The sequence below is a fragment of the Oncorhynchus clarkii genome, chromosome 17, assembly GCF_045791955.1.
Source record: "Oncorhynchus clarkii lewisi isolate Uvic-CL-2024 chromosome 17, UVic_Ocla_1.0, whole genome shotgun sequence".
NCBI classification, from domain to species: domain Eukaryota; kingdom Metazoa; phylum Chordata; class Actinopteri; order Salmoniformes; family Salmonidae; genus Oncorhynchus; species Oncorhynchus clarkii.
The window spans coordinates 18296815-18322393 of record NC_092163.1 but is presented as its reverse complement, the minus strand read 5'-3'; the positions used below and the strand labels follow the sequence as shown (position 1 = coordinate 18322393).

General features: G+C 43.6%; 1 protein-coding gene and 1 pseudogene across 2 annotated transcripts in view; both read right to left on the bottom strand.

The window, feature by feature from the left end:
- The window catches only part of LOC139370424 (protein AF-17-like), a 30892-nt gene extending 10850 nt beyond the window's left edge, over positions 1-20042 (bottom strand). The window contains exons 1-18 of one of the 2 annotated variants that reach the window (XM_071109895.1): positions 19736-20042; positions 18407-18486; positions 18179-18233; positions 17710-17819; positions 15341-15444; positions 15144-15237; positions 14415-14534; positions 14223-14309; positions 13647-13797; positions 12559-13410; positions 11757-11923; positions 10053-10170; positions 8788-8854; positions 7655-7803; positions 5406-5624; positions 5087-5163; positions 2949-3313; positions 2553-2610 (exon numbers count right to left, since the gene is read on the bottom strand). In XM_071109895.1, the coding sequence (XP_070965996.1) occupies positions 2553-2610; positions 2949-3313; positions 5087-5163; positions 5406-5624; positions 7655-7803; positions 8788-8854; positions 10053-10170; positions 11757-11923; positions 12559-13410; positions 13647-13797; positions 14223-14309; positions 14415-14534; positions 15144-15237; positions 15341-15444; positions 17710-17819; positions 18179-18233; positions 18407-18486; positions 19736-19844 (2982 nt within the window). In that variant the 5' untranslated portion in view covers positions 19845-20042. The remainder of the gene's footprint in view (positions 1-2552; positions 2611-2948; positions 3314-5086; positions 5164-5405; positions 5625-7654; positions 7804-8787; positions 8855-10052; positions 10171-11756; positions 11924-12558; positions 13411-13646; positions 13798-14222; positions 14310-14414; positions 14535-15143; positions 15238-15340; positions 15445-17709; positions 17820-18178; positions 18234-18406; positions 18487-19735) is intronic. The other variant, XM_071109894.1, reaches the window with a different exon arrangement.
- Positions 20043-22077: 2035 nt separating this feature from the next.
- Positions 22078-22819, bottom strand: LOC139369359 (lysozyme g-like; annotated as a pseudogene).
- Positions 22820-25579: the final 2760 nt, after the last annotated feature.

Below are 25579 nucleotides of genomic sequence, written 5' to 3'. Positions count from 1 at the left end.
CCCCTACCAATCACCTCTGCCACCTCACCCCCAGACTCATCCTATCTAACCTCACCCTATCCTGCTACGCTATACGTCTTCAGTTCAACTCAATATGAAACTAGAAGTCTGGCACACAGTAAGCAATTCCCAAAGGGCAGAAGGTTCCTTAGGAAAGAACTTTCCTACCCCAATCCAGATAAGAAATACTCAAACCAATCGAAACTGCTTATGTCCACTTTCACCTGAGTATCAGTCAGTCACACCAGTAACTCACATACCTCATAACAACAGGTGTAGACTAACAGTGAAATGCTTACTTACAGGCTTTCCCAAAAACACATAGAGAAACATTTTGAAATGATAGAAAAATACAAAAATAATAACACAAGGAATAAATACACAATGAGTAATGATAACTTGGCTATTTACACGGGGTACCAGTTCCGAGTCATTGTGCAGAGGTAAGAACGAGGTCATTGAGGTAGTTATGTACATATACAGTGCCTTGCGAAAGTATTCGGCCCCCTTGAACTTTGCGACCTTTTGCCACATTTCAGGCTTCAAACATAAAGATATAAAACTGTATTTTTTTGTGAAGAATCAACAACAAGTGGGACACAATCATGAAGTGGAACGACATATTTATAGGATATTTCAAACTTTTTTAACAAATCAAAAACTGAAAAATTGGGCGTGCAAAATTATTCAGCCCCTTTACTTTCAGTGCAGCAAACTCTCTCCAGAAGTTTAGTGAGGATCTCTGAATGATCCAATGTTGACCTAAATGACTAATGATGATAAATACAATCCACCTGTGTGTAATCAAGTCTCCGTATAAATGCACCTGCACTGTGATAGTCTCAGAGGTCCGTTAAAAGCGTAGAGAGCATCATGAAGAACAAGGAACACACCAGGCAGGTCCGAGATACTGTTGTGAAGAAGTTTAAAGCCGGATTTGGATACAAAAAGATTTCCCAAGCTTTAAACATCCCAAGGAGCACTGTGCAAGCGATAATATTGAAATGGAAGGAGTATCAGACCACTGCAAATCTACCAAGACCTGGCCGTCCCTCTAAACTTTCAGCTCATACAAGGAGAAGACTGATCAGAGATGCAGCCAAGAGGCCCGTGATCACTCTGGATGAACTGCAGAGATCTACAGCTGAGGTGGGAGACTCTGTCCATAGGACAACAATCAGTCGTATATTGCACAAATCTGGCCTTTATGGAAGAGTGGCAAGAAGAAAGCCATTTCTTAAAGATATCCATAAAAAGTGTCGTTTAAAGTTTGCCAAAAGCCACCTGGGAGACACACCAAACATGTGGAAGAAGGTGCTCTGGTCAGATGAAACCAAAATTGAACTTTTTGGCAACAATGCAAAACGTTATGTTTGGCGTAAAAGCAACACAGCTGAACACACCATCCCCACTGTCAAACATGGTGGTGGCAGCATCATGGTTTGGGCCTGCTTTTCTTCAGCAGGGACAGGGAAGATGGTTAAAATTGATGGGAAGATGGATGGAGCCAAATACAGGACCATTCTGGAAGAGAACCTGATGGAGTCTGCAAAAGACCTGAGACTGGGACGGAGATTTGTCTTCCAACAAGACAATGATCCAAAACATAAAGCAAAATCTACAATGGAATGGTTCAAAAATAAACATATCCAGGTGTTAGAATGGCCAAGTCAAAGTCCAGACCTGAATCCAATCGAGAATCTGTGGAAAGAACTGAAAACTGCTGTTCACAAATGCTCTCCATCCAACCTCACTGAGCTTGAGCTGTTTTGCAAGGAGGAATGGGAAAAAATGTCAGTCTCTCGATGTGCAAAACTGATAGAGACATACCCCAAGTGACTTACAGCTGTAATCGCAGCAAAAGGTGGCGCTACAAAGTATTAACTTAAGGGGGCTGAATAATTTTGCACGCCCAATTTTTCAGTTTTTGATTTGTTAAAAAAGTTTGAAATATCCAATAAATGTCGTTCCACTTCATGATTGTGTCCCACTTGTTGTTGATTCTTCACAAAAAAATACAGTTTTGTATCTTTGTTTGAAGCCTGAAATGTGGCAAAAGGTCGCAAAGTTCAAGGGGGCCGAATATATATTTTTTATTTTATTTTACCTTTATTTAACCAGGCAAGTCAGTTAAGAACAAATTCTTATTTTCAATGACGGCCTAGGAACAGTGGGTTAACTGCCTGTTCAGGGGTAGAACGACAGATGAATACCTTGTCAGCTCAGGGTTTGAACTTGCAACCTTCCGGTTCCTAGTCCAACTCTCTAACCACTAGGCTACCCTGGTTCGCAAGGCACTGTAGTTCCTACATGATTGAGTGCTTGCTTTGTGAACCCCGTTCATTGCTGCTCGCAGCTATATTTTAATAATGTATCTCTTATTTCGGTCCTGACAATCTATCCATTAATACTGTTTCAGTTTTATCTTAACTTCATATGATAACCATCTCATCACGGTTGTGTTGTATTGCGTTACCAAAGATCACGAGCGTGCGTGTACTGCAAGTGTTTGCATGTCTGAGTGTGTTTGTAGGGCATGGTAGAGTCATTACTGGAGTAAAGTTCTGCTGGAGAAGGAGCTGCTTCTGCTGCTCAGACAGGAGAGAAGACCTGAAATACAACCATGTTAAATATTACTCATCATGGTACACTTCCAGTCCAAACAACACTCAGCCAGCCAACCCATTAGTCACAACAAAAATAAATTACAGTAACAGTCTAGACCAGAATCTGTCAGCACAGCCAGTAACAACAAGAAATCAACTGTCTGTCACTATCAGACTATATAAAAATGTATCATTGTCACAAAAATAGTGGCCGTGGCTATCACAACAACAACAACAACTGATCAACAGCAATCAACCAACAACATCCTCACAAAACAATCAACCAACACTATCACCAATCATTATACTTTTCTGGTGATCAGACATTGAGGAGGTACTCACGGACTCATGCTCTTGGGGAGCTGCAGGCCCTGTGCCAGTGCTTGTAGGCCCAAAGGAGGAGGCTGGGGCCGCAGGGCCGGTAGGGTGGGCTGGGGGCCGTTCTGGACAGGTGACTGGATCACCCCGTTCAGGCTGCCCAGCATGCCGTTCATGTTCAGCTGGGGACTTCCTGCTTGGGAGGCCATGAGCCCGCCCACCATGGAACTGCTGGCCTGACTGAGGCCCCCCAGGCTGTCAGTCAAAACCCGCCCACCCAGCCCGTTCAGCAAGGGCTGGCCAAAGGAGGCGGGGCTCTGCTGAGGGGGTGGAGTGCTCTGGAAGGAGAGGGAGGAGCTACTGCGGGAGGGACTACCAGAGTGGAGCTCCTAGAGTCGGATGATAAAAACACAGGGTAAAACTAATGGGACAGTTATGGTTCATTTACAGGTGCAATCTGTAAGTTTAATTTCCCCATATTTCATATATTAACATTCCCTCAATGTAATAACACGCATCTCGCGCCCACCTGAAGATCTGTCTTTTTCAGTCATCTATTTCCTGTGTTTGAGGGATGAAAATCCACTTGTCACTTAAATCTCGCTGGATGAATTGCTTTCATTTTATTCCTGCGACTCTTTCATACTCTTGCTTAACGTTACGACCGTGGAAACGTTTATAACAACCTGTCAAACACACTCTGGTAATGGCTAAAATGGGCTCAATGGAATAAATTGTCTTTACACTGATTCTATAAAAAAACGCTAAAACTTCGTTAGGGATATAACGCACCATCTTGACACTTAAATCACAAGAAAGATAACTTGATTTCAATGGGCGTTCACTTTTTTGTGGAATTTTAAAAAGTAATACAGTTGACATGTTTACAAATGAGATGCGTTAGGTTCTAATTCTCAGAGTAAAACACTCAACGGACACTGTGAAAGCTTAAGTTGAATTCTTCCCAGAGGATCAATACAGCTGCATTAGACAAACACATTTTCACACAAGCACTGATATTTAACCGTTCCTCATAGGCTGAGTCACCTCCTACCCATCTGTACAAACATCGTTCTTTACTGCTAGGCAGGACACTAGTGATACAGGCCATAAACTTTTATTTCTCCCTTAAGGTGACCTGACCTCAACCCCCCCCATCCATCACCAATCCATGGCTCTCTCCCCTTATCAATGCCTGCCACATGTAATCACTTCCCTGCACTCAACACATTCCAAGGTTAGTTGCACACACTATATACCTTCCTCCTATAACCCTTAACTTCTGGTGTAGACCCTCTAAACCTCAGCACTCCATCAGTGACACGAATAAGTATATTTTCATATTCTCAGAACCCAACAAAAGCAACTTTCGAAAATGAACACTTGGATTAAAGTGATATTATGTTTGATCTCGCAAAAAAATGCAAAGTATGTTTAGATACTGTAGGTGTAAATCTAGAGCCAAGCATGTTGATTTTAATCTGAGGGTATCCTGCTATTGACACACTTGTTGAATTATGCAAGTGAACGTGAGAACAACAGTAATTAATGGGGCAGTCTAGTCAGCGCAGGTGAGTGCAGATAGGGTAGACAGAGGTAGGGTTTGGGGGATGCTGCCCTGTGCCACCCCTTTATGTTAATTTACTCATATGCAAATAAACCTGGTGTATTTATGCAAACGATGCACATAGAATTGTCTTTATTTTAACACAAAATACCCCCCAAAATACCTAATACAATAAGAACATTTATATGTGAGTGCATTCTAATAACAAAAATACAATTTCACAATAAATTGAATACCTGAATTCCCACCTAAATCCCTAAACTCCTTATTTTTCCGTGCCAGTAAGATGTTTTACGTGCTATAACTCAGTCAATATCTGATGGATTATAAACATTCTAAAAGTATCTTCATCCATTGTCCTTCTGTTGCATTTATTAGAATAATTTTAAAAACCTTTTAAACCATTTAGATGACCGTTGCTACTCAATGTACAAACAAGTAGAGGCGGCACCTTTGATTGGAAATGAAACTCAGATGTCACCTTTAATGCTACAGTTTGGGATAAAGGGTAAGAGTGTTGTGTAAGTAACTACACAGTGGGTTCAGGTGTTGGCCGGTACTAAGTAAGGTATGGTGAGCACAAAGGGGTTCTCACCTCGGATGAGGTGATGAAGGAGGTATCATTCAGGAAGCAGCTTTTAGACAGGGGACTCTTATTGGTGCTGAGGGGGTCTATAGGGACAAGAGAAGTACACACACAGGGATATAGATACAGGGACAGGGAACCAACTACAAAAACACAACACACGACTGTCCAGATTATAATGACAAAAACAAGGTTTGTGTTTGGGGATGGTGGCACTCCTTTCAGACTAGCAAACTAACTCTAAGAACGAATGAGGTAAGGAGGATGGAAAGCTTCTGAGAGGAGGTGAATGAGGAGTGGAGGATGAGGAGGGTTTCCTGAGTCTGACCGTGTGCGGAGGAGAGGAAGCTGATGTGGGCGTGGGTGGTGGTGGGCACTAGGCCCTGGGCGGAGTGGTGGGAGTGATGGACCTGCGGGGGGAAGGGACAGGCCAGCTCCACGTTGAGCAGCTGCAGCCGCTCCTTCTTGGCCGTCAGGCTGAGAATCTGGTCCTGGAGACGCTGGTTCTCCTGCTGCAGCGAGTGGAGGGACTGGAGCATCTCTACAACTGGAGGAGAGAGAGAGACGGAAAGGGGGAGGCGGGAGAGGGGGGAAGAAACAGGGAAAAGGGGTAGGAAAGAAAGTGAGAAAATAAGAGAGTGAGAGTATGGCACTGTATTCGAGTCACTTCCGTTTTTTAGTACAGCTTCCATACTGATTGTTGTGTCACACAGTACTGTTTGTGCAAAGACAGGTCCTAAGGGATACACTAATGATCATCGCTGAACAGCACAGCACATTTTAAAGGATCTGAAAGCAAGTGTATCAGACTGACTCGGGTTGATAAGAATCCACTTCCTCTTCAAAGAGTCCAAAAATACAGTTGACATCGGGTGTGTATGACAGACGGTGTCAAAAAGGCAGACACATCGCCCAAAAAAGACAGACTGAAAATTATCAGAGAATGAAGATATATTATAGACTGCCACAAAGCATCCCGGTGTACAGTGCTTTGCAAAAGTATTCATCCTCCTTGGCGTTTTTCCTATTTTGTTGCATTACAACCTGTCATTTAACTGGATTTTTATTTGGATTTCATGTAATGGACATTCACAATATAGTCCAAGTTGGTGAAGTGAAATTTAAAAAAGAACAAACGGAAAAGTGGTGTGTGCATATGTATTCACCCCCTGTGCTATGAAGCCTCTAAATAAGATCTGGTGCAACCAATTACCTTCAGAAGTCACATAATTAGTTAAATAAAGTCAAAAATGTGTGCAATCTAAGTATCACATGATTTGTCACATGATCTCAGTATATATACACCTGTTCTGAAAGGCCCCAGAGTCTGAAACACCACCAAGCAAGCGGCATCATGAAGACCAACGAGCTCTCCAAACAGGTCAGGGACAAAGTTGTGGAGAAGTACAGATCAGGGTTGGGTTATAAAAAAATATCCAAAATGTTGAACATCCCACGGAGCACCATTAAATCCATTATTAAAAAATGGAAAGAATATGGCACAACAACAAACCTGCCAAGCGAGGGCCGCCCACCAAATCTCACGGACTAGGCAAGGAGGGCATTAATCAGAGAGGCAACAAAGATACCAAAGATAACCCTGAAGGAGCTGCAAAATGCCACAGCGGAGATGGGAGTATCTGTTCATATGACCACTTTAAGCCATACACTCCACAAAGCTGGGCTTTACGGAAGAGTGGGCAGAAAAAAAGCCATTAAAGAAATAAATGTTTGCTGTTCACCAAAAGGCATGTGGGAGACTCCCCAAACATACGGAAGAAGGTACTCTGGTCAGATGAGACTAAAATGTAGCTTTTTGGCAATCAAGGAAAAGGCTATGTCTAGCACAAACCCAACACCTCACATCATCCCGAGAACGCCACCCCCACAGTGAAGCATGGTGGTGGCAGCATCATGCTGTGGGGATGTTTTTCATCAGCAGGGACTGGGAAACTGGTCAGAATTGAAGGAATGATGGGTGGCTCTAAATACAGGGAAATTCTTGAGGGAAACCTGTTTCAGTCTTCCAGAGATTTGAGACTGGGATGGAGGGTCACCTTCCAGCAGGACAATGACCCTAAGCATACTGCTAAAGCAACACTTGAGTGGTTTAAGGGGAAACATTTAAATGTATTGGAATGGCCAAGTCAAAGCCCAGACCTCAAGCCAATTGAGAATCTTTGGTATGACTTAAAGATTGCTGTACACCAGCGGAACCCATCCAACTTGAAGGAGCTGGAGCAGTTTTGCCTTGAAGAATGGGCAACAATCCCAGTTGTTGGCTAGATGAGCCAAGCTTATAGAGACATACCCCAAGAGACTTGAAGCTGTAAAAGCTGGCTCTACAAAGTGTTGATTTTGGGGGGTGAATAGTTATGCACGCTCAAGTTTTCTTTTTTTTTGCTGTCTTATTTCTTCATTTCACAATAAAAATATTTTGCATGTTCAAAGTGGTAGGCATGCTGTGTAAATCAAATGATACAAACCTCCAAAAATCTATTTTAATTCCAGGTTGTAAGGCAACAAAATAGGAAAAATGCCAAGGGGGTGAATAATTTCACAACCCACTGCACTTACTGTTGGCTCCCATCTCTCCGTTGCCATGCTTCTCCAGGAGGAGCTCTATGTGGGAGCTGGATGGAGGGACGTTTTCAGGGCGACCTCTGACCCCAGGGCCCACGCCCTCCCTCTGGTCAAACAGTAAGGGCAGACTGCTCATAGGAGACCTGAGAGAATAACAGTGGTAAATCAACAGGGATATGGCTACAGAGAACGGAAACAGATTGAAATGGAATGAAGTTGGTACACAAGAGACAGAATTAAATGGAATGGTAAAGTATACAAAAGTAAAAGAGATAGTGTGAGAGAATAGTGTTGATAGTGTTGATAGTGGCAGTGATAGTGTTGATAGTGGCAGTGAGAGAGAATAGTATTGATTGTGACAGTGAGAGAGAACAGTGTTGATAGTGACAGTGAGAGAGAATAGTGTTGATAGTGACAGTGAGATAAAATAGTATTGATTGTGACAGTGAGAGATAATTGTATTGATAGTGACAGTGAGAGAGAATAGTATTGATAGTGACAGTGAGAGAGAACAGTGTTGATAGTGACAGTGAGAGAGAACAGTGTTGATAGTGACAGTGAGAGAATAGTATTGATAGTGCAAGTGAGAGAGAACAGTGTTGATAGTGACAGTGAGAGAACAGTGTTGATAGTGACAGTGAGAGATAAAAGTGTTGATAGTGACAGTGAGAGATAAAAGTGTTGATAGTGACAGTGAGAGATAAAAGTGTTGATAGTGAGAGATAAAAGTGTTGATAGTGACAGTGAGAGAGAATAGTGTAGATAGTGACAATGAAAGAGAACATTTTCATAGTGACAGTGAGAGATAAAAGTGTTGATAGTGGCAGTGAGAGATAAAAGTGTTGATAGTGACAGTGAGAGAGAATAGTATTGATAGTGACAATGAGAGAGAACAGTTTTGATAGTGACAGTGAGAGAGATTTGTGTTGATAGTGACAGTGAGAGATAAAAGTGTTGATAGTGACAGTGAGAGATAAAAGTGTTGATAGTGACAGTGAGAGATAAAAGTGTTGATAGTGACAGTGAGAGATAAAAGTGTTGATAGTGACAGTGAGAGAGATTTGTGTTGATAGTGACAGTGAGAGAGATTTGTGTTGATAGTGACAGTGAGTCATAGAGAAACTTACTGTGAGGAAAGGCTCTCTCGTGGCGAGTTGTCGTGACATGGGAAGCGACAGTCGTCCATCTCGGACTCTGAGAGGAGAGAGAGCAATCCCGATAAACTACCCGTTGGGGGTCACTGGGGTAACTTGAGCCGTTTTTTACATTCAGCATCACTCCATCAAGGGAAATATAGTATGCCTTTCTGTTTTGAAAACATAGCTTGTCCAAAAAAAGTGGTCTCTTGGCACAACTTAGTTGAGCTGTGGGACAGGGTAAGTTAAGTTGAGCTGTGGGACAGGGTAAGTTAAGTTGAGCTGTGGGACAGGGTAAGTTAAGTTGAGCTGTGGGACAGGGTAGGTTAAGTTGAGCTGTGGGACAGGGTAAGTTAAGTTGAGCTGTGGGACAGGGTAAGTTAAGTTGACCTGTGGGACATGGTAGGTTAAGTTGAGCTGTGGGACAGGGTAAGTTAAGTTGAGCTGTGGGACAGGGTAAGTTAAGTTGAGCTGTGGGACAGGGTAAGTTTAGTTGAGCTGTGGGACAGGGTAAGTTAAGTTGAGCTGTGGGACAGGGTAAGTTAAGTTGAGCTGTGGGACAGGGTAAGTTAAGTTGAGCTGTGGGACAGGGTAAGTTAAGTTGAGCTGTGGGACAGGGTAGGTTAAGTTGAGCTGTGGGACAGGGTAAGTTAAGTTGAGCTGTGGGACAGGGTAAGTTAAGTTGAGCTGTGGGACAGGGTAAGTTAAGTTGAGCTGTGGGACAGGGTAAGTTAAGTTGAGTTGTGGGACAGGGTAAGTTAAGTTGAGCTGTGGGACAGGGTAAGTTAAGTTGAGCTGTGGGACAGGGTAAGTTAAGTTGAGTTGTGGGACAGGGTAAGTTAAGTTGAGCTGTGGGACACGGTAAGTTAAGCCGCATACACATTTCTGTACTAAATTAAATATTACAACTACCCTTTTAAAACCATGTCTATCTTCATTTCCCAAACACAATTCAACACAATCACAATCGTTGTTTGCCTTTTAATAATTTTAACATAGGCTTAACACCCATTTTATTATTTTCCACTATAATTTGCAAATAAATTCATTAAAAATCCTACAATGTGATTTTCTGGATTATTTTTCTCACTTTGTCTGTCATAGTTGAAGTGTACCTATGATGAAAATTACAGGCCTCTCTCATCTTTTTAAGTGGGAGAACTTGCACAATTGGTGGCTGACTAAATACTTTTTTGCCCCACTGTAACTTCATAGCAAACATAAGTATCTCACTAACGACTGTGTGTGTGTGTTACCTTGAAGTGAGGTCTGGGCTTGGCTCAGTAGCGAGGGCAGTGTACGGGCAGTAGAAAGGATCCTGCTAAATGGCTGAGAGGAGCTGAGGCTGTAGGAAGAGCTGGAACATGGGTGCACCTGCAAATGTTTAACACAGAACAAAGTTAGGATCTCATTTACCCTACAACTGAACACATTTGGGATACTATTTTAGTTGTAACATGATATTGTTGATAAGCTCAGTAAAAAGCTCAGTAAAAATGGCACTATATATTCCCTGCATAGTGCACTACAAAGTACACTACAGATGTAAGATCTTAATTTGATCACCTTGTTGCAGGAGAACTTTCCTGTAAAGTAGGACATTTTTAACTTAGCGTACTTGAGGTTTAAAAAGGCGCATGAAGTTTGTAATTTCCACTTTGAAGTTTCAGACTCATTTACGTTAAGAAACTAGAGTTTCTACTTTGTGCATGACACAATACATTTTTCCAACAATTTTTTACAGCCAGATTATTTCACGTATAATTCACTGTATCACAATTCCAGTGGGTCAGAAGTTTACATACACTAAGTTGACTGAGCCTTTCAACAGCTTGGAAAATTCCAGAAAATTATGTCATGGCTTTAGAAGCTTCTGACAGGCTAATTGACATCATTTGAGTCAATTGGAGGTGTCCCTGTGGATGTATTTCAAGGCCTATCTTCAAACTTAGTGCCTCTTTGCTTGACATTATGGGAAAATCAAAAGAAATCAGCCAAGACCTCATAAAAAAATTGTAGACCTCCACAAGTCTGGTTCATCCTTGGAAGCAAAGTCAAGGTATTGGAGTGGCCATCACAAAGCCCTGACCTCAATCCTATAGAAAATGTGTGGGCAGAACTGAAAAAGCGTGTGTGAGCAAGGAGGTCTACAAACCTGACTCAGTTAAACCAGTTCTGTCAGGAGGAATGGGCCAGAATTCACCCAACTTATTGTGGGAAGCTTGTGGAAGGCTACCCAAAATGTTTGACCCAAGTTAAACAATTTAAAGGCAATGCTACCAAATACTATGTGAGTGTATGTAAACTTCTGACCCTCTGGGAATGTGATGAAAGAAATAAAGGCTGAAATAAATAATTCTCTCTATTATTCTGACATTTCACATTCTTAAAATAAAGTGGTGATCCTAACTGACCTAAGACAGGGAATTTTTACTAGGATTAAATGTCAGGAATTGTGCAAAAAACTGAGTTTAAAAGTATTTGGCTAAGGTGTATGTAAACTTCCGACTTCAAATGTAGGTAATAGGGTGCCATTTGGGAAGCAGACTAAAGCTCTGCTACCTGACCCGAGCTCGACGGGCTCTGACATTATACATGGGGTTAGGGCCGGGTGGGGCCTGTTTATTCATCAATAACTAGGGTACGGGCAGGGTTTAGAGCGATGAAAAGTATCTAACAGCTAACTGCTCTCTCATGTCTCTTCATTGAGCAGAGTAGCCCAAGCGGAGCCGTTGCTATGGCTACTCCCAGACTCAGAGCCGCCATGAGCAGAGCAGGGAGCTTGTGACAGACAGAGAGGAGCAGCTAACGGATTGACTAACGCAGGAAGTTATTTCTGATTTCGGCAAGGGCCGGGCCTTAAATTTGGCAGAAGCAATCGGGCCTGGGTAGGATAGAGCCTGAATGCCGCGGGTATGGGTAAGGCTCTAACGCAGACATGATGTTGATTTATGGAGTACCTGGGTGTTGAGGGCAGAGTTGACTGGTTGAAGTGGCAGCGTGGAGACGTGAGATGGCAGGAGTCCTGAAGAGAGAGTGGTGCTACATACGCCTCCGCCCAACGATAGAGGGGTGTTACAGACACCCCCACTCAAAGACAGAGGGTCCTTGTGGCTGGTGTAGATTCCTAACCAAGAGAGTAATATCAGACTTAATTCATAAATGCAATTCATTTATTAAACACACACATGCACACACACACACACACACACACACACGCACACAACCGCACACATAAAAGTGTTGAGGTCATATCTTGTCAAAGTAGAGCAGAAGCAGGAAGTCAACCCAGCCATTGACGCACATGCTCTCTCTGTTGACACAACACAAAACCACAATCTAACAAATCTCTTTACGACGCACAGATCACTAACTACCTAAGATTTACTACGTATGTGCAGTCTGCACTTCTAGTTCTGTTCAAAATGTCATAAGCAAACAAATGTATTCATACAAGGGTTCTTCCCTCTTATTTTTACTCAATCTGTTACACTTCTTCATCCTTTTCTTTCTCTGTAGTGCAAATATGTACAAGCTTAAATCTGGCCGCCATTTTCTAAATGAGGTATCTTGCTTCCTGAACATCTCTAAATACACATACTTATAATGTGTACATTCATCATCCACAGCCACAATACACAGAAATGCTGTGTATTATTTTCACATGCAAGTGCATGCTTGCAGTCACTCATGCGCACACAGGAAGCTAGAGGGCTACCGCACAGAGAGTATGCCCACTCAGACAGATCTGGTGAGACTCACCGGAGCCGCGGCCTGTGGAGAAACTGACGCTAGAGGAAGTGGAGGAGGAGGGGAAGGAGGAGGAGGAGAGGGAGGAGGTGGGCAGGGTGGAGGAGTACGCTGTGTGGGGGAGGGTGGAGGAGCTGGGGAAGAGCGAGGAGAACGAGGTGGAGGAGGTTAGGGAAGGAGGTGGAGCAGGAGCAGGAGCCGTGTGGTGATGGTGCTGACGGTACTCCTCCTCTAGCCTCTCCGTCCGCTCCCGGTTCTTGCTCCCCCGCGGGCGCCCCGGTCCGTGCCGGCTCTTCTTGTTGCCACGGTGCCTCCTCTCCCGGTGTGTTGGCAGCGGTGGTGGGGGCGTGGTCTTGTCTTCCTCTAGGTCGGCCTCCTCCAGTATAGGGGGCGTGGCTAGGTGCGGGGACTTGAGAAGCGACTTTGAAAGCTTGTAGTCCCCCGAGGAAGAGGAGGAGGAGATTTTGCGGAGCTTGCTGCTGCCGCCGCCTAGCCCACCCGAGGAGGAAGTGATGCGCATGATGGAGCCGAAGGTGGAGATTGTGACCTTGGTCTCAAAGGAGTTGGCCTCGCCCTCTGACCTCTCGTGACCCTGCGACGACCCTCCGTGAGGTCCGTCAACTGGGGTCAGGGCCGGGGGCTGCAGAGAGGCCTTGTTGTGATATTTACTATTGTCCAATTCCTCCTCCTCTTCTTTCTCTTCTTCCTTTTCCTCCTCCTCTTCTTCGTCATCTTCCTCAGGCGCTGTCCATCTGGTCCGCTCGTCACGGTGCTCCTCGGCACCATGCTCGTCCGCTCCTCGGTCGGGGTCGCACTCCAAACGAGAGGTAGAGGAGAACGGGAGGAAGTCTTGGGAGCCGCCACCTGGGAATACACACCGTAGTTATTCCTAAACACAGCACAATAACCAGACAACACTATACGGTAGAGTTATACCTAAAACCATTATAAAAACACACGTTCAGACTAAACACAGTGAAGTTATACCAAACCAAAGAGTTCTGCACTAGAGAGTTGGTTATTCACAAACAGAACTGACTGAGAAGTTGCTTGGACACAAAATGGCCAGTTAGTTGGCCCATAAAGGATTAGCTTTGTACCCGTGTTGAAGGGACTGGAGGAGCAAGAGGAAGAGGAGCAGCTCTTGCCAATGCTTCCTGTCTTCTTACTGCGATGTCCCACCTGGCCGTGAGAGCTCAACCTCTTCGAATTCCCCTCGCTGTCCTTGTTGCTGTGGTGACCCGACGACAACTAAATCAACAACACAGAGAGGCCACGGGGGAAAGTGTATCATTATGGATTGAGAAGGGGTTTGATGTCATAGATTAAAGCCATTTACGCTCATTAGAAAGTATTGCAATACGGTCCTGTTAGAGAGATTAACCAAGGACCTCACCTGAATAAAACAATTTTCTCAAATGTATCAACTTAGCAATAAGCAATAGTTCAAACTATTTAGGAGCCCAAATGGTTATACTAGAACAATGAAGGGAGACAGATAGGATGGGTGGAGGTGGGGAAAGACGAGAGAGAGAAGAGAGACAGGAGAGAGAGAGAGAGAGAGAGAGAGAGAGAGAGAGAGAGAGAGAGAGAGAGAGAGAGAGAGATGAGAGGTTAGAAAGAAAGAGACAGAGACCGAGGGCATTTAGGGGTGTACATATTGGGGTTGGCTTTACCTTGTCCATGCTGCTGGACAGCGAGGACCCCAGACCATCAGATGACTTTTTATGACGCTCCTTTTGCCTCATCTTGTCCTTGTGACTCTGAATTAAACCCGAAGGGAAAGGCTGAGGATTTGAGCATTTATGCAAATACAGGAACGCGTACGCGCACACACACACACACACACACAATACACACACACTCACCTTCCTGAGCCTGTGGTGGTGGGAGCCGTGTTTGTCCTGGGCGGGGGACGTGGAGCGCCCCCTAGAGGGGCCAAAGGAGCTGCGTTCTGTGTTCTCTCCACTGGAGCGCATCTTCCTCTGCTACAGGACCCCGCAGAGGAGAGGCAGAGAGTCACACTGCTGCCAACCATAATGGTCACAGAGGCAAGTACAGCTAGACGGGCAATAGCTAGACGGGCAATAGCTAGATGGGCAATAGCTAGACGGGCAATAGCTAGACGGGCAATAGCTAGACGGGCAATAGCTAGACGGGCAATAACTAGACGGGCAATAGCTAGACGGGCAATAGCTAGACGGGCAATAACTAGACGGGCAATAGCTAGATGGGCAATAGCTAGATGGGCAATAGCTAGACGGGCAATAGCTAGACGGGCAATAGCTAGACGGGCAATAGCTAGACGGGCAATAGCTAGACGGGCAATAGCTAGACGGGCAATAGCTAGAGCTACAGGGGCAACTAGGGGGAAGAAGCTATTTCTCCACGCCGGGTTGAAAACCTCTGTCTCCTTGCCTTCCTCAATGCAGTATGTGAATGGACGTTACCAATCCAAGAGGAGGTTGTAAGTCCTTTCCAAAGTCTTCTTATTACACTACACTCTTATAACACATTTCCATATTTCATTCTATTCAAATAAAGAAGAATTGGAGATCTCCTAGAAAGTTGAAAACAGACGTGAATACATCTCTTACCATCTTGATGTAATGGTGCTTGCAGTAGCCACAGTACTTGACGTTGTCAGCCTCAGGGCCCTCCTCCTCACACAGCAGGCCAGCCATCTGAGCACTGCACAAGGTAAAACAGTCAGACAGATGGGAGGACACACACACACACACACACACACACACAGACACACACACACACACACACACACACACGGACCACTCACCAGGTGACGTGGAAGGCTTGTCGACAGCCCTGGCGGTTGCACGTCATGCAGGCTCCACAAGCAGCCTTGCTCTCTCTCCCATGGTCCTCACAGATATAACACGTCTAAAGAGAGGGGAGGGAGAAAGATGAAAAAGGATGACGACTGACCAGAACATATCTCCTCTTATCAACGTCAGATGTCATGTCCACCTGAAATCCTTCGCAGATGTAAAGGGCAGACTTTGCTACGGACGGTAAATCGAGTGCTTTTTGCATCCCTTTGATTTATTAAGTAGGAATTGTGCACAAATATTGCATTTCAAAAGCGTGTTATTTGACTGTAAATGAAGACCACATGGAACATTCAATGCATCTGATTTTTAATATGAATAAAGACTTGCTAAAGTGCCCAAATTCAGCAATATGACATGTCTCTCTGTGCATCCTCTGTGACTTATATGAAGATTTTAACCCATGTCTCTCTGTGCATCCTCTGTGACTTATATGAAGATTTTAACCCATGTCTCTCTGTGCATCCTCTGTGACTTATATGAAGATTTTAACCCATGTCTCTCTGTGCATCCTCTGTGACTTATATGAAGATTTTAACCCATGTCTCTGTGCATCCTCTGTGACTTATATGACGATTTTAACCCATGTCTCTCTGTGCATCCTCTGTGACTTGTGAAAATTTATGAAAATTTTAACCCACTTAACCCAACATTTCTGAGTGGGTCGAGCATAACACGTCAACCCTGTTCTCCAGAGATAGACTAGAGATGTATTTTTTTTTAAGTGATGTAAGCATATAATTGCCCCTATCTGTTGCTGTGTACAAACTTTTATTCCCCGTCACAAGGAGATTTATGGCTGATTTTAGATGAAGTCGTCAACCATGTTACTTTATTTGGCACCTAATAGATACTTACAATAGTATATTTATATATTTACCGTCTGGAGATGGGGAAAAAGTGTTTTCTATTAAGTTGAACATGTGCTCTTTATGACAGAATGATATAATTAAGTGAAATAAAAAGTTAGACTACTCAAAAGGTAGCTAATTGGTGGAACGAGCCAAATCTAGATGTCTGTAGGTGTTTCCCAAATGGCATCCTATTCCCTATAGAGCGCACTCACTACCTTTGACCAGGGCCCATAGGGCTAAAAAGTAGTGCACTATACTCTGGGCTCTGGTCAAAAGTAGTGCACTATACTCTGGGCTCTGGTCAAAAGTAGTGCACGGCATAGAGAATAGGGCTCCATTTGGGACACAGCCAGTGTGATACTGTTCAACTGTATGGGCCTCACCAGTGCCCAGAGTCCAACCCTAGTCTGTCATTGATAGCAGGCTGTTATGAAACATTCTGCCCCCCTCCACACCTCGCTCCCCCACGGCTATTACCCAGACAGAGACAGAGGGGGCTGGCTGTCTGCCTAGCAACAGGTGCTGGACAAAGGAACAGCGGGCTCCTTACCTTTCTTCTCATCTACCCCTCCTCTCCCCTTGTGAGCCATAAGTATCATGGGCCAAAGGGAAACAGAGAAACGGCATCTGGAGCTACTGTAAAGGAGGGAGGGTGGTGGGGCTTATTGAACCTTCACTCATTGCCTGCGTCCCAAATGGCTCCCTATTCTCTGTGTAGTATAGCTACTTTTGACCAGGCGCCCATAGGGGATAGGGTGCTATTTGGGACACGGCTATTGTCCAGTCAAACGCTCTCTAAGAATGGAGGGCAGCAAATCCGGATGAATGGCTCTGACAATCCAGACCAGAAAGGTGCAAGCCATTTACTGTAGCTGCCCCTGACACTGTAACATGAGACCACTACAAGACAAGCACTCACTATTGTACAGCAGCAAGCGTCTACGTAGGATCCCATTGACTCTAATAGAACTGTAATCCAATCGCATAAAAGCTTTCATTCCAAAAAATCTTGTCTGGTGGGCATATGCTGTATATAGATTTTTCCACAATAGCGATCACTCAAGACCATTAGGCCTAAAAGCATGCAGACTGTGGTGGGATACATGGCACATGATCATCCAGATGCTAACTCTAAAAGAGATAACTTGCAGAGAGGACGAAAGAGAGGGCTTAGGAAAAACTCTGGATGATCTCATGAAAGCTTTGCCTGTGCAAAAAATATATTGTATACTAGTGACTGCTTGCAAATCACAGAATCGGACAAAAATGCCCCCACACGTTTGTGTGGAATATTGAAGATAGGCACATAGATGGACAACCATTTACTCTGGCTAAAGAAACAATATATCCAAATTGATTAAATCTTCATAGGCCTATAAAATGCATTTTAAATGACGGTCAAAACATCCTTCACAAAAGACAAACAAGCTTATCAAAAGTTGAAGTGAACAAGTGAAGAATACCTTGATGTATCTGTCGTGAGGGACGTACTGTAGTACGATAGGCTCCATGGTGAGAACGTTGGCAAACTGCACCTCGGGAATATAGAGTGCACAAACCACATGGGCCCAGCCTGGAGCGAGAACAGCTCACATTAATACAGACACACACACATACACACACACAAACACACACACACACAAACACACACACACACACACACACAAACACACACACACACACACAAACACACACACACACACACACACACACACACACACACACACACACACACACACACACACACACACACAAACACACACACACACACACACACACACACACACACAAGCACACCCTGACGTGCATACACACACATTAACACAAACACATCATATATTTGTAAGACAAGGGAAACGTGGAGGATGGCGGGATTGATGGAAAGTGGATGATGAAGAATAAAGGAAAGAAAATCTGTGTCCAGTAGATTACCTCCACTGTCTGTCCTCTTGAGGGCGCCATCTTTGTGAGGGCACAGCTCACATCTCTGATGAGAAATGAGAGCACACCCCACAATAACCAACTACGCACAGTAGCTTTGATAGCATGATGTACTACCAGTGTTATTACTGCAACAGGCAGGGATATGCTGTACATTGATAGACATGCAGTACATGAGTATACGGATAATATATTGATATACTGGACATATATACTCACCACTCTGGCAGCTCTCTCCTGAGACTCACATTTTCGACAGAACCATGGTCCAGTGGGCACCTGGACGATGCCATAGCACGCTGTGACACACACACACACACACACACACACACACACACACAAATAGAGACACAAATACAGACATCTTTAGTCTACCACTCAAATGAGTGAGACACAAACAAAGGAACAAAAAACAGTTACCTAACTTATTAGTTATGTAACTAACTAACTTCTTGGTATACCTTCAACTTTTAATTTGTATTTATTTATTGTTTTACTGTTGAGAGCAAGCATAGAGAAAGTAAGTAGTCTTGGCTTGTGTGAGCCGGAACAACACATAGGTGAAAGAGCCCATCTCCTGTTTCTGTAGCGTGAAGCAGCTTGATGTACAAGTTCACCCCCTGGACAGGATGCTAGTCTATCACAGGGCTTTACCCCCAATCTATCTCCTTAATGCTGAGTGCCAAGCAGAGATGCAGCAGGTCCCATTTTTACAGTCTTTGGTATGACTCGGCCGGGAATCAAATTCCCAACTTTTTCGGGACAAACACTCTTACCACAAGGCAACTGAATTGAGAGAAGGCATAGTCAGGGCATGAAGTTAAGTGTGACAATGATTTATAGATTTGTTGTCACAAATATTCTGAGATTATACAAATATTGATAGGCTATTGATAGGCTATTGATGTACGTCATCTTTTTCAAAGAGTGGTGGTGTTTTGAACGCAGCCATATTGGTTTTACTGACATTAATAACAGTTTATAAACTCAGATCGTATTTTGTGTCAGCTACATACGATATTGTTACTGATGTTTCCTACATAACACAATAAATAAAAGCCACGGGGGGATATACTGTGAAGGTGTGTACAACTGTTATAGCCTTACAACTGTAAATATCTACACATTAAATCATAATTAGTGGCTCTTATTCAAATCAAAACTCATGGACATATTGAGTGGATACGTTGTTGCATTGCTGAGATACAAAGATGTCAACAAAGAAGGTGGATATATCGTTGTGGAAACAATTCATCCGCAAGGCCCGATAGGCCAGCTAGTCTGCCGCTCCAGTAGTAGAAAATGCTTCCTAACGGTGCGTAACTTTGGATCGAATAAAAGCCATTCTACAAAAACCGCATTAGTCGGCGCCATAAGGGCTTGATGTCATTTTATAAGTCTCCTCTCGCGGTCGCACCACGTCAACGCGTGCAGAAGGAAAACACCCCCTCCCACATAAATACAGACAGACCCACACGCACGTAGGCACGCACCACCCCATCCTTCCCCCAATAGTGTAATTACATTGTAAAATAGCAAGCTAGTTACCCTGGTGAACAGCAACGCTGCATCCGTGCCCATCACAGTATACAAGAGGATTTTCAGCCCAGCCTCGCTCATCGGAACACACGCAGCAACCTCCAACCATTTCCCGCATACTGTTCCCATACGGTATTGTATACGGTTTTGCGGCGACTTAAATCGCCAGGGTGTCAAGTAGTCCCTGACTTCAACGGTGTCTCAAACATGGTAGTCGGTAGTCGTGCTACACTACAATCAAGAATGAATTTCAGCGTGGGGTTCGGGTACAGAGAATTTTTCCGTGATGTCTTCCCGTCCCCCGTAGAACTGATGCAGTGCGCATGCCCACATCTGCAGAATAGTCTCACTGTGTGAAGATGACAATATTTCCATGTCTTGAAGTTGTATGTCCTCAGTTGTCCATGCTCAATGGCAACATATATGCTCCCTTTCTACATTATAATGACAAAACAGCCCCGATCTCCTGCTGTCGAAAAGCAATAATGACAAGTGTAGACTAAAGCGTGCCTCTTCTCTTTGAACGGTGGATAAAAAAAACACTTTAAATGCATAGCGCCATCTTTAGGGATCAGACAAAACACAAATGTCTAGGCCTACTGGCCGAAATTGAATATCCAGACATAGTTTGAGGAAACTGTTAATATCATTCAGCAATATGTAGTCCAGGTCAACTACTTTGCCGATTTATTTAGAAACGTTCTGACAACTATATCCAATATGTAGGCATATTAAAAAGTATTATCATAATAATAGTCCATAAACAGAATCAGATAACTATGTTGTACTAGAGGCATTATAAAGTCTCATAATGATGGTTGCTTAATCAGAGGTCAATAAAATACAATTGTAGGTTTATAATGCGTTTTATTAGGCACTTGTGTGATGTGTAATGTAAAGCATTGTTGTAAAACCTTAGACTGCAAAGCCTTACATTACTTATTACATGATGATGATCTTTATCAGAGAGTGAAGTGAACTATAATGTTGGAAATGAATGCATGAACATGTGCAAAAAACAATACAATATAATAATGTCTGTAATATCCTACAGATTACAACTATTGTTTATGAACGTACAATTCAATTGTAATCCAAAGATTTAATAGGAGTTTATGGCAGAACTCAAAAACAGAAGATGTGATTCTATTTCCTTGGAATGACAGACTGCCAGTCAGCCTGTGAGACTTTAATAGCCATGCTTTTTGAAATATTAAGCTCTGGCCACAACATAATTGGAATAGTCAAGCCTTTTTCAAGGACAATTTTTTTTCCATCTATGTAACATTGCAAAAATCTGAAACTTTCTGTCCAAAAAGTATGTAGAAAAATTAATCCATGCTTTTGTCACTTCTAGGTTAGACTACTGCAATGCTCTACTTTCCGGCTACCCGGATAAAGCACTAAATTAACTTCAGTTAGTGCTAAACACGGCTGCTAGAATCTTGACTAGAACCATTTTTATGGAATGGTCTGCCTACCCATGTGAGAGACGCAGACTCGGTCTCAACCTTTAAGTCTTTATTGAAGACTCATCTCTTCAGTAGGTCCTATGATTGAGTGTAGTCTGGCCCAGGAGTGTGAAGGTGAACGGAAAGGCACTGGAGCAACGAACCGCCCTTGCTGTCTCTGCCTGGCCGATTTATCTCTCTCCACTGGGATTCTCTGCCTCTAACCCTATTACAGGGGCTGAGTCACTGGCTTACTGGGGCTCTTCCATGCCGTCCCTAGGAGGGGTGCGTCACTTGATGGGTTGAGTCACTGACGTGATCTTCCTGTCTGGGTTGGCACCCCCCCTTGGGTTGTGCCGTGGCGGAGATCTTTGTGGGCTATACTCGGCCTTGTCTCAGGATGGTAAGTTGGTGGTTGAAGGTATCCCTCTAGTGGTGTGGAGGCTGTGCTTTGGCAAAGTGGGGAGGTTATATCCTGCCTGTTTGGCCCTGTCCGGGGGTATCGTTGGATGGGGCCACAGTGTCTCCTGACCCCTCCTGTCTCAGCCTCCAGTATTTATGTTGCAGTAGTTTATGTGTCAGGGGGCTAGGGTCAGTCTGTTATATCTGGTGTACTGTGTGAATTTAAGTATTCTCTCTCTCTCTCTCTCTCTCTCTCTCTCTCTCTCTCTCTCTCTCTCTCTCTCTCTCTCTCTCTCTCTCTCTCTCTCTCTCTCTCTCGTCTAGAGACAGCAGGAGCGGCTATGAAAAGGTGCTGACCTAGGTTTCTTCCTAGGTTCTGGCCTTTCTAGGGAGTTTTTCCTAGCCACCGTGCTTCTACACCTGCATTGCTTGCTGTTTGGGATTTTAGGCTGGGTTTCTGTACAGCACTTTGAGATATCAGCTGATGTAAAAAGGGCTTTATAAATGAATTTGATTTGAATAGTCCCCTCCAGTGGTTTTAGCGTCCACCTCCTCATATGAGGAGATGCTGCCAGGCCCCATATTGTAGTCTGCCAAAGCCCCTGAAAAACATAAACACAATAGGTTAGTAGTTGCATACAGTACTACAACATGTATGATTCATCAACTCAATCCAGAAGTGGGTCAGTAAGTACCTTTCAGCTTCTGCTCTTTGGTCCAGTGAGGATATTTTTTCTCAACATCTGAATAGGAGCCACAATCTGTGCGTCTTGTCCGATATGCTCCTGACTGTCCCATGCCCCCTGTGGGCGGTGGCAGCGCTTGTCAACCTAGAAAAACCTAGACATGACCTCCTGGGAAGCAGTTGCACAGTGGGTAAAAAGAAAAGAAACGTTTGAAATTCAACAACCAGATTACAATAACGGGTGTACAAATGACATCTCTACAACCTGCATACAATCATGATTGTAATTATATTATTTCAACCCCTGATCCAGAGTTTTACATTCATTCTCACGCAAATGTTTATATTACCTGCATTAGCCCATGGACATTTCCATTGTCCCCTGAGCCATTGACCAGTCCTGTCCCACCCCTGGACTCTAGAGATGATACCACCGAGGATAGCTGGGTCCACTCCATACCTTTGCCCTGCATTGGTGATGCGGCCCTTGTACTTGTCCACGTAGGGGCGATTATTCCCGATCACGCGGTGGTTTGCTCTTAGTGGGACTATCATTTGTTTTTCAACAGGACAATAACCCAAAACACACCACCAGGCTGTGTAAGGGCTATTTGACCAAGGAGAGTGCTGCCTCAGATTATTATATATACTTTTTAAATTCAACCTTTATTTAACTAGGCAAGTTAGTTAAGAACAAATTCTTATTCTGACTCCTTGCTGTCCCCAGTCCACTTGACCGTGCTGCTGCTCCAGTTTCAACTGTTCTGCCCTATTATTATTCGACCATGCTGGTCATTTATGAACATTTGAACATCTTGGCCATGTTCTGTTATAATCTCCACCCGGCACAGCCAGAAGAGGACTGGCCACCCCACATAGCCTGGTTCCTCTCTAGGTTTCTTCCTAGGTTTTGGCCTTTCTAGCGAGTTTTTCCTAGCCACCGTGCTTCTACACTTGCATTGCTTGCTGTTTGGGGTTTTAGGCTGGGTTTCTGTACAGCACTTTGAGATATCAGCTGATGTACGAAGGGTTATATAAATACATTTGATTTGATTTGATTTGATTTACAATGACGGCCTACAACCCAGACGACACTGGGATAATTGTGCGCCGCCCTATGGGACTCCCAATCACAGCCAGTTGTGATACAGCCTGGATTCGAACCAGGGTGTCTGTACTGACGCCTCTAGCACTGAGATGCAGTGCCTTAGACCACTGCACAACTCAGGAGATTACCTGGCCTCCACAATCACCCGACCTCAATCCAATTGAAATGGTTTGGGATGAGTTGGACAGCAGAGTGAAGGAAAAGCAGCCAACAAGTGCTCAGCATTTGTGGAAACTCCTTCCAGACTGTTGGAAAAGCATTCCTCATGATGCTGGTTGAGAGAATGCCAAGAGTGTGCAAAGCTGTCATCAAGAAAAAGAGTGGCTACTTTGGAGAATATCAAATATAAAATATATTTTGATTTGTTTAACACTTTTTTTGTGTTATTTCATAGTTTTGATGTCTTCGCGATTATTCTACATTGTACAAAATAGTAAAAAATAAATAAAAACTCTTGAATAGGTAGGTGTGTCCAGACTTTTGACTGGTATTGTATATATAACAGTTGTCAGAAACCACATACCACTGGAACTTTTCCCGTCAGCATTTGCTGTTGCCCATGAGGCACCGTTAGTGTCAACTTTGCTAATGTCGCCGTAACGATTTGCTAAAATAAAGACAATTATTTATTATTTGAGTGCATACTAACTCATACCACAACATAATCATTGATGGTTATTTTTCAATAAGCCCTGCTGTGGGCTTATATTCCAGACACAATGTTTAGAGAGTTCTACTACACACACAGGCAATTCACATCCTACAAATACAGAAAGATATGACAGGATCTTTTAACTGGTTTTAGTACATTACAATTACAATATTATGCAGAATTCATGATAGAGCTGAATAAAGCTCACCCATGTTGATGTTTTCTCTTAAAATTCTTGAAACTGGAAGATCCTCTAAATGATACAGCGTGGCTGTTTCACTGAGAACTGACCTCGTTGAGAAAGTTCAGATTGTACATCTTCGTGGACACAGTGGGATTTCCCTTTATATAGGCAGGTCTTGATGAACCATCTGACTTCATAGAAATCATGTCTGAGTCCAGAAAGAACCCAATCCTCCCTATTAGGTCAAACTGAAACTGAAAACAATGATTTGAGTGGACATAGTAGGAAATGCGTGCTTGAAATCTAAATTGAGCAAGGTGCCTAATTTTAACAGAACAATAGCCTCCAGCCAATAAAATGGACCACAGGGGTATTAAAGGGATAGTTCACCCAAATTACAAAATTACACATTTGTTTCCTTACCTTGAAAACTATTTATGAAAATAATTACTTTTGTGGTTTTTGTGAACTATCAATATTCTCAAACTCTTTATTTGTGTAATTATCAACCGAAGCAGTTTCTTGTACGAAAATAAGTTAGACCTTGATTCAGTCAGTAGATGTCACTGTGAGCCCTATTCCATTGTGCATCGTATGTTCTCCATGGTCAATGTATTACTTCGGTCTCTCACTGGAGGCTGTTGGCACCTTAATTGGGGAGGACGGGCTCGTGGTAATGGCTGGAGCGGAATCAGTGGAATGGAATCAAATACATCAAACACATGGTTTCCGGGTGTTTAATGCCATCCCATTTGCTCTGTTCCGGACAATATTATGAGCCGTTCTCCTCTCAGCAGCCTCCACTGCTGTCTGTGTAAGCAAATTGATGCTGGGTAACTTGTTTTAAGCTTGTAGAAGAGAGGGAGACAGGGAACTTTACAGGGACACTTGGGCAGATAGAGAAAGTTAGACAAAGGACTGGGTCATCAAACGAGGGAAGTAACAACTGGATGTATGCTTTTCTACCATTGACACCCACTCCACCTCTCTACCCTTCTATACTCTCCTTTCAACCTAGGAGTCAGTTATGTTGTTTCTATTACAGTTTACATTGAACAATATATATTTAGCATCATTGTTTGTAATGCAGAGACATACAAACCTGTCATCTTTACAATAAACATCCTGTTAAGCATATCTGGGCGTATTCATTGAGAGCACAGCCTGCTTTATAAGTATCAAGTCTCTTCACTCAACTCTGCATTGAGAGAGAAAGAGAGAGAGAGAAAGAAAGAGAGAGATAGAGAAAGAAAGGGGAAATGAGTGCTGATGGAAAGGACAGATAAAGAGATGTCAGCAGCTGGATGAGATGAGACTCACACCTGTTCTGGTGGTCTGACGCCGGTCCGAGCAGTGAGTCGTGACTGACTG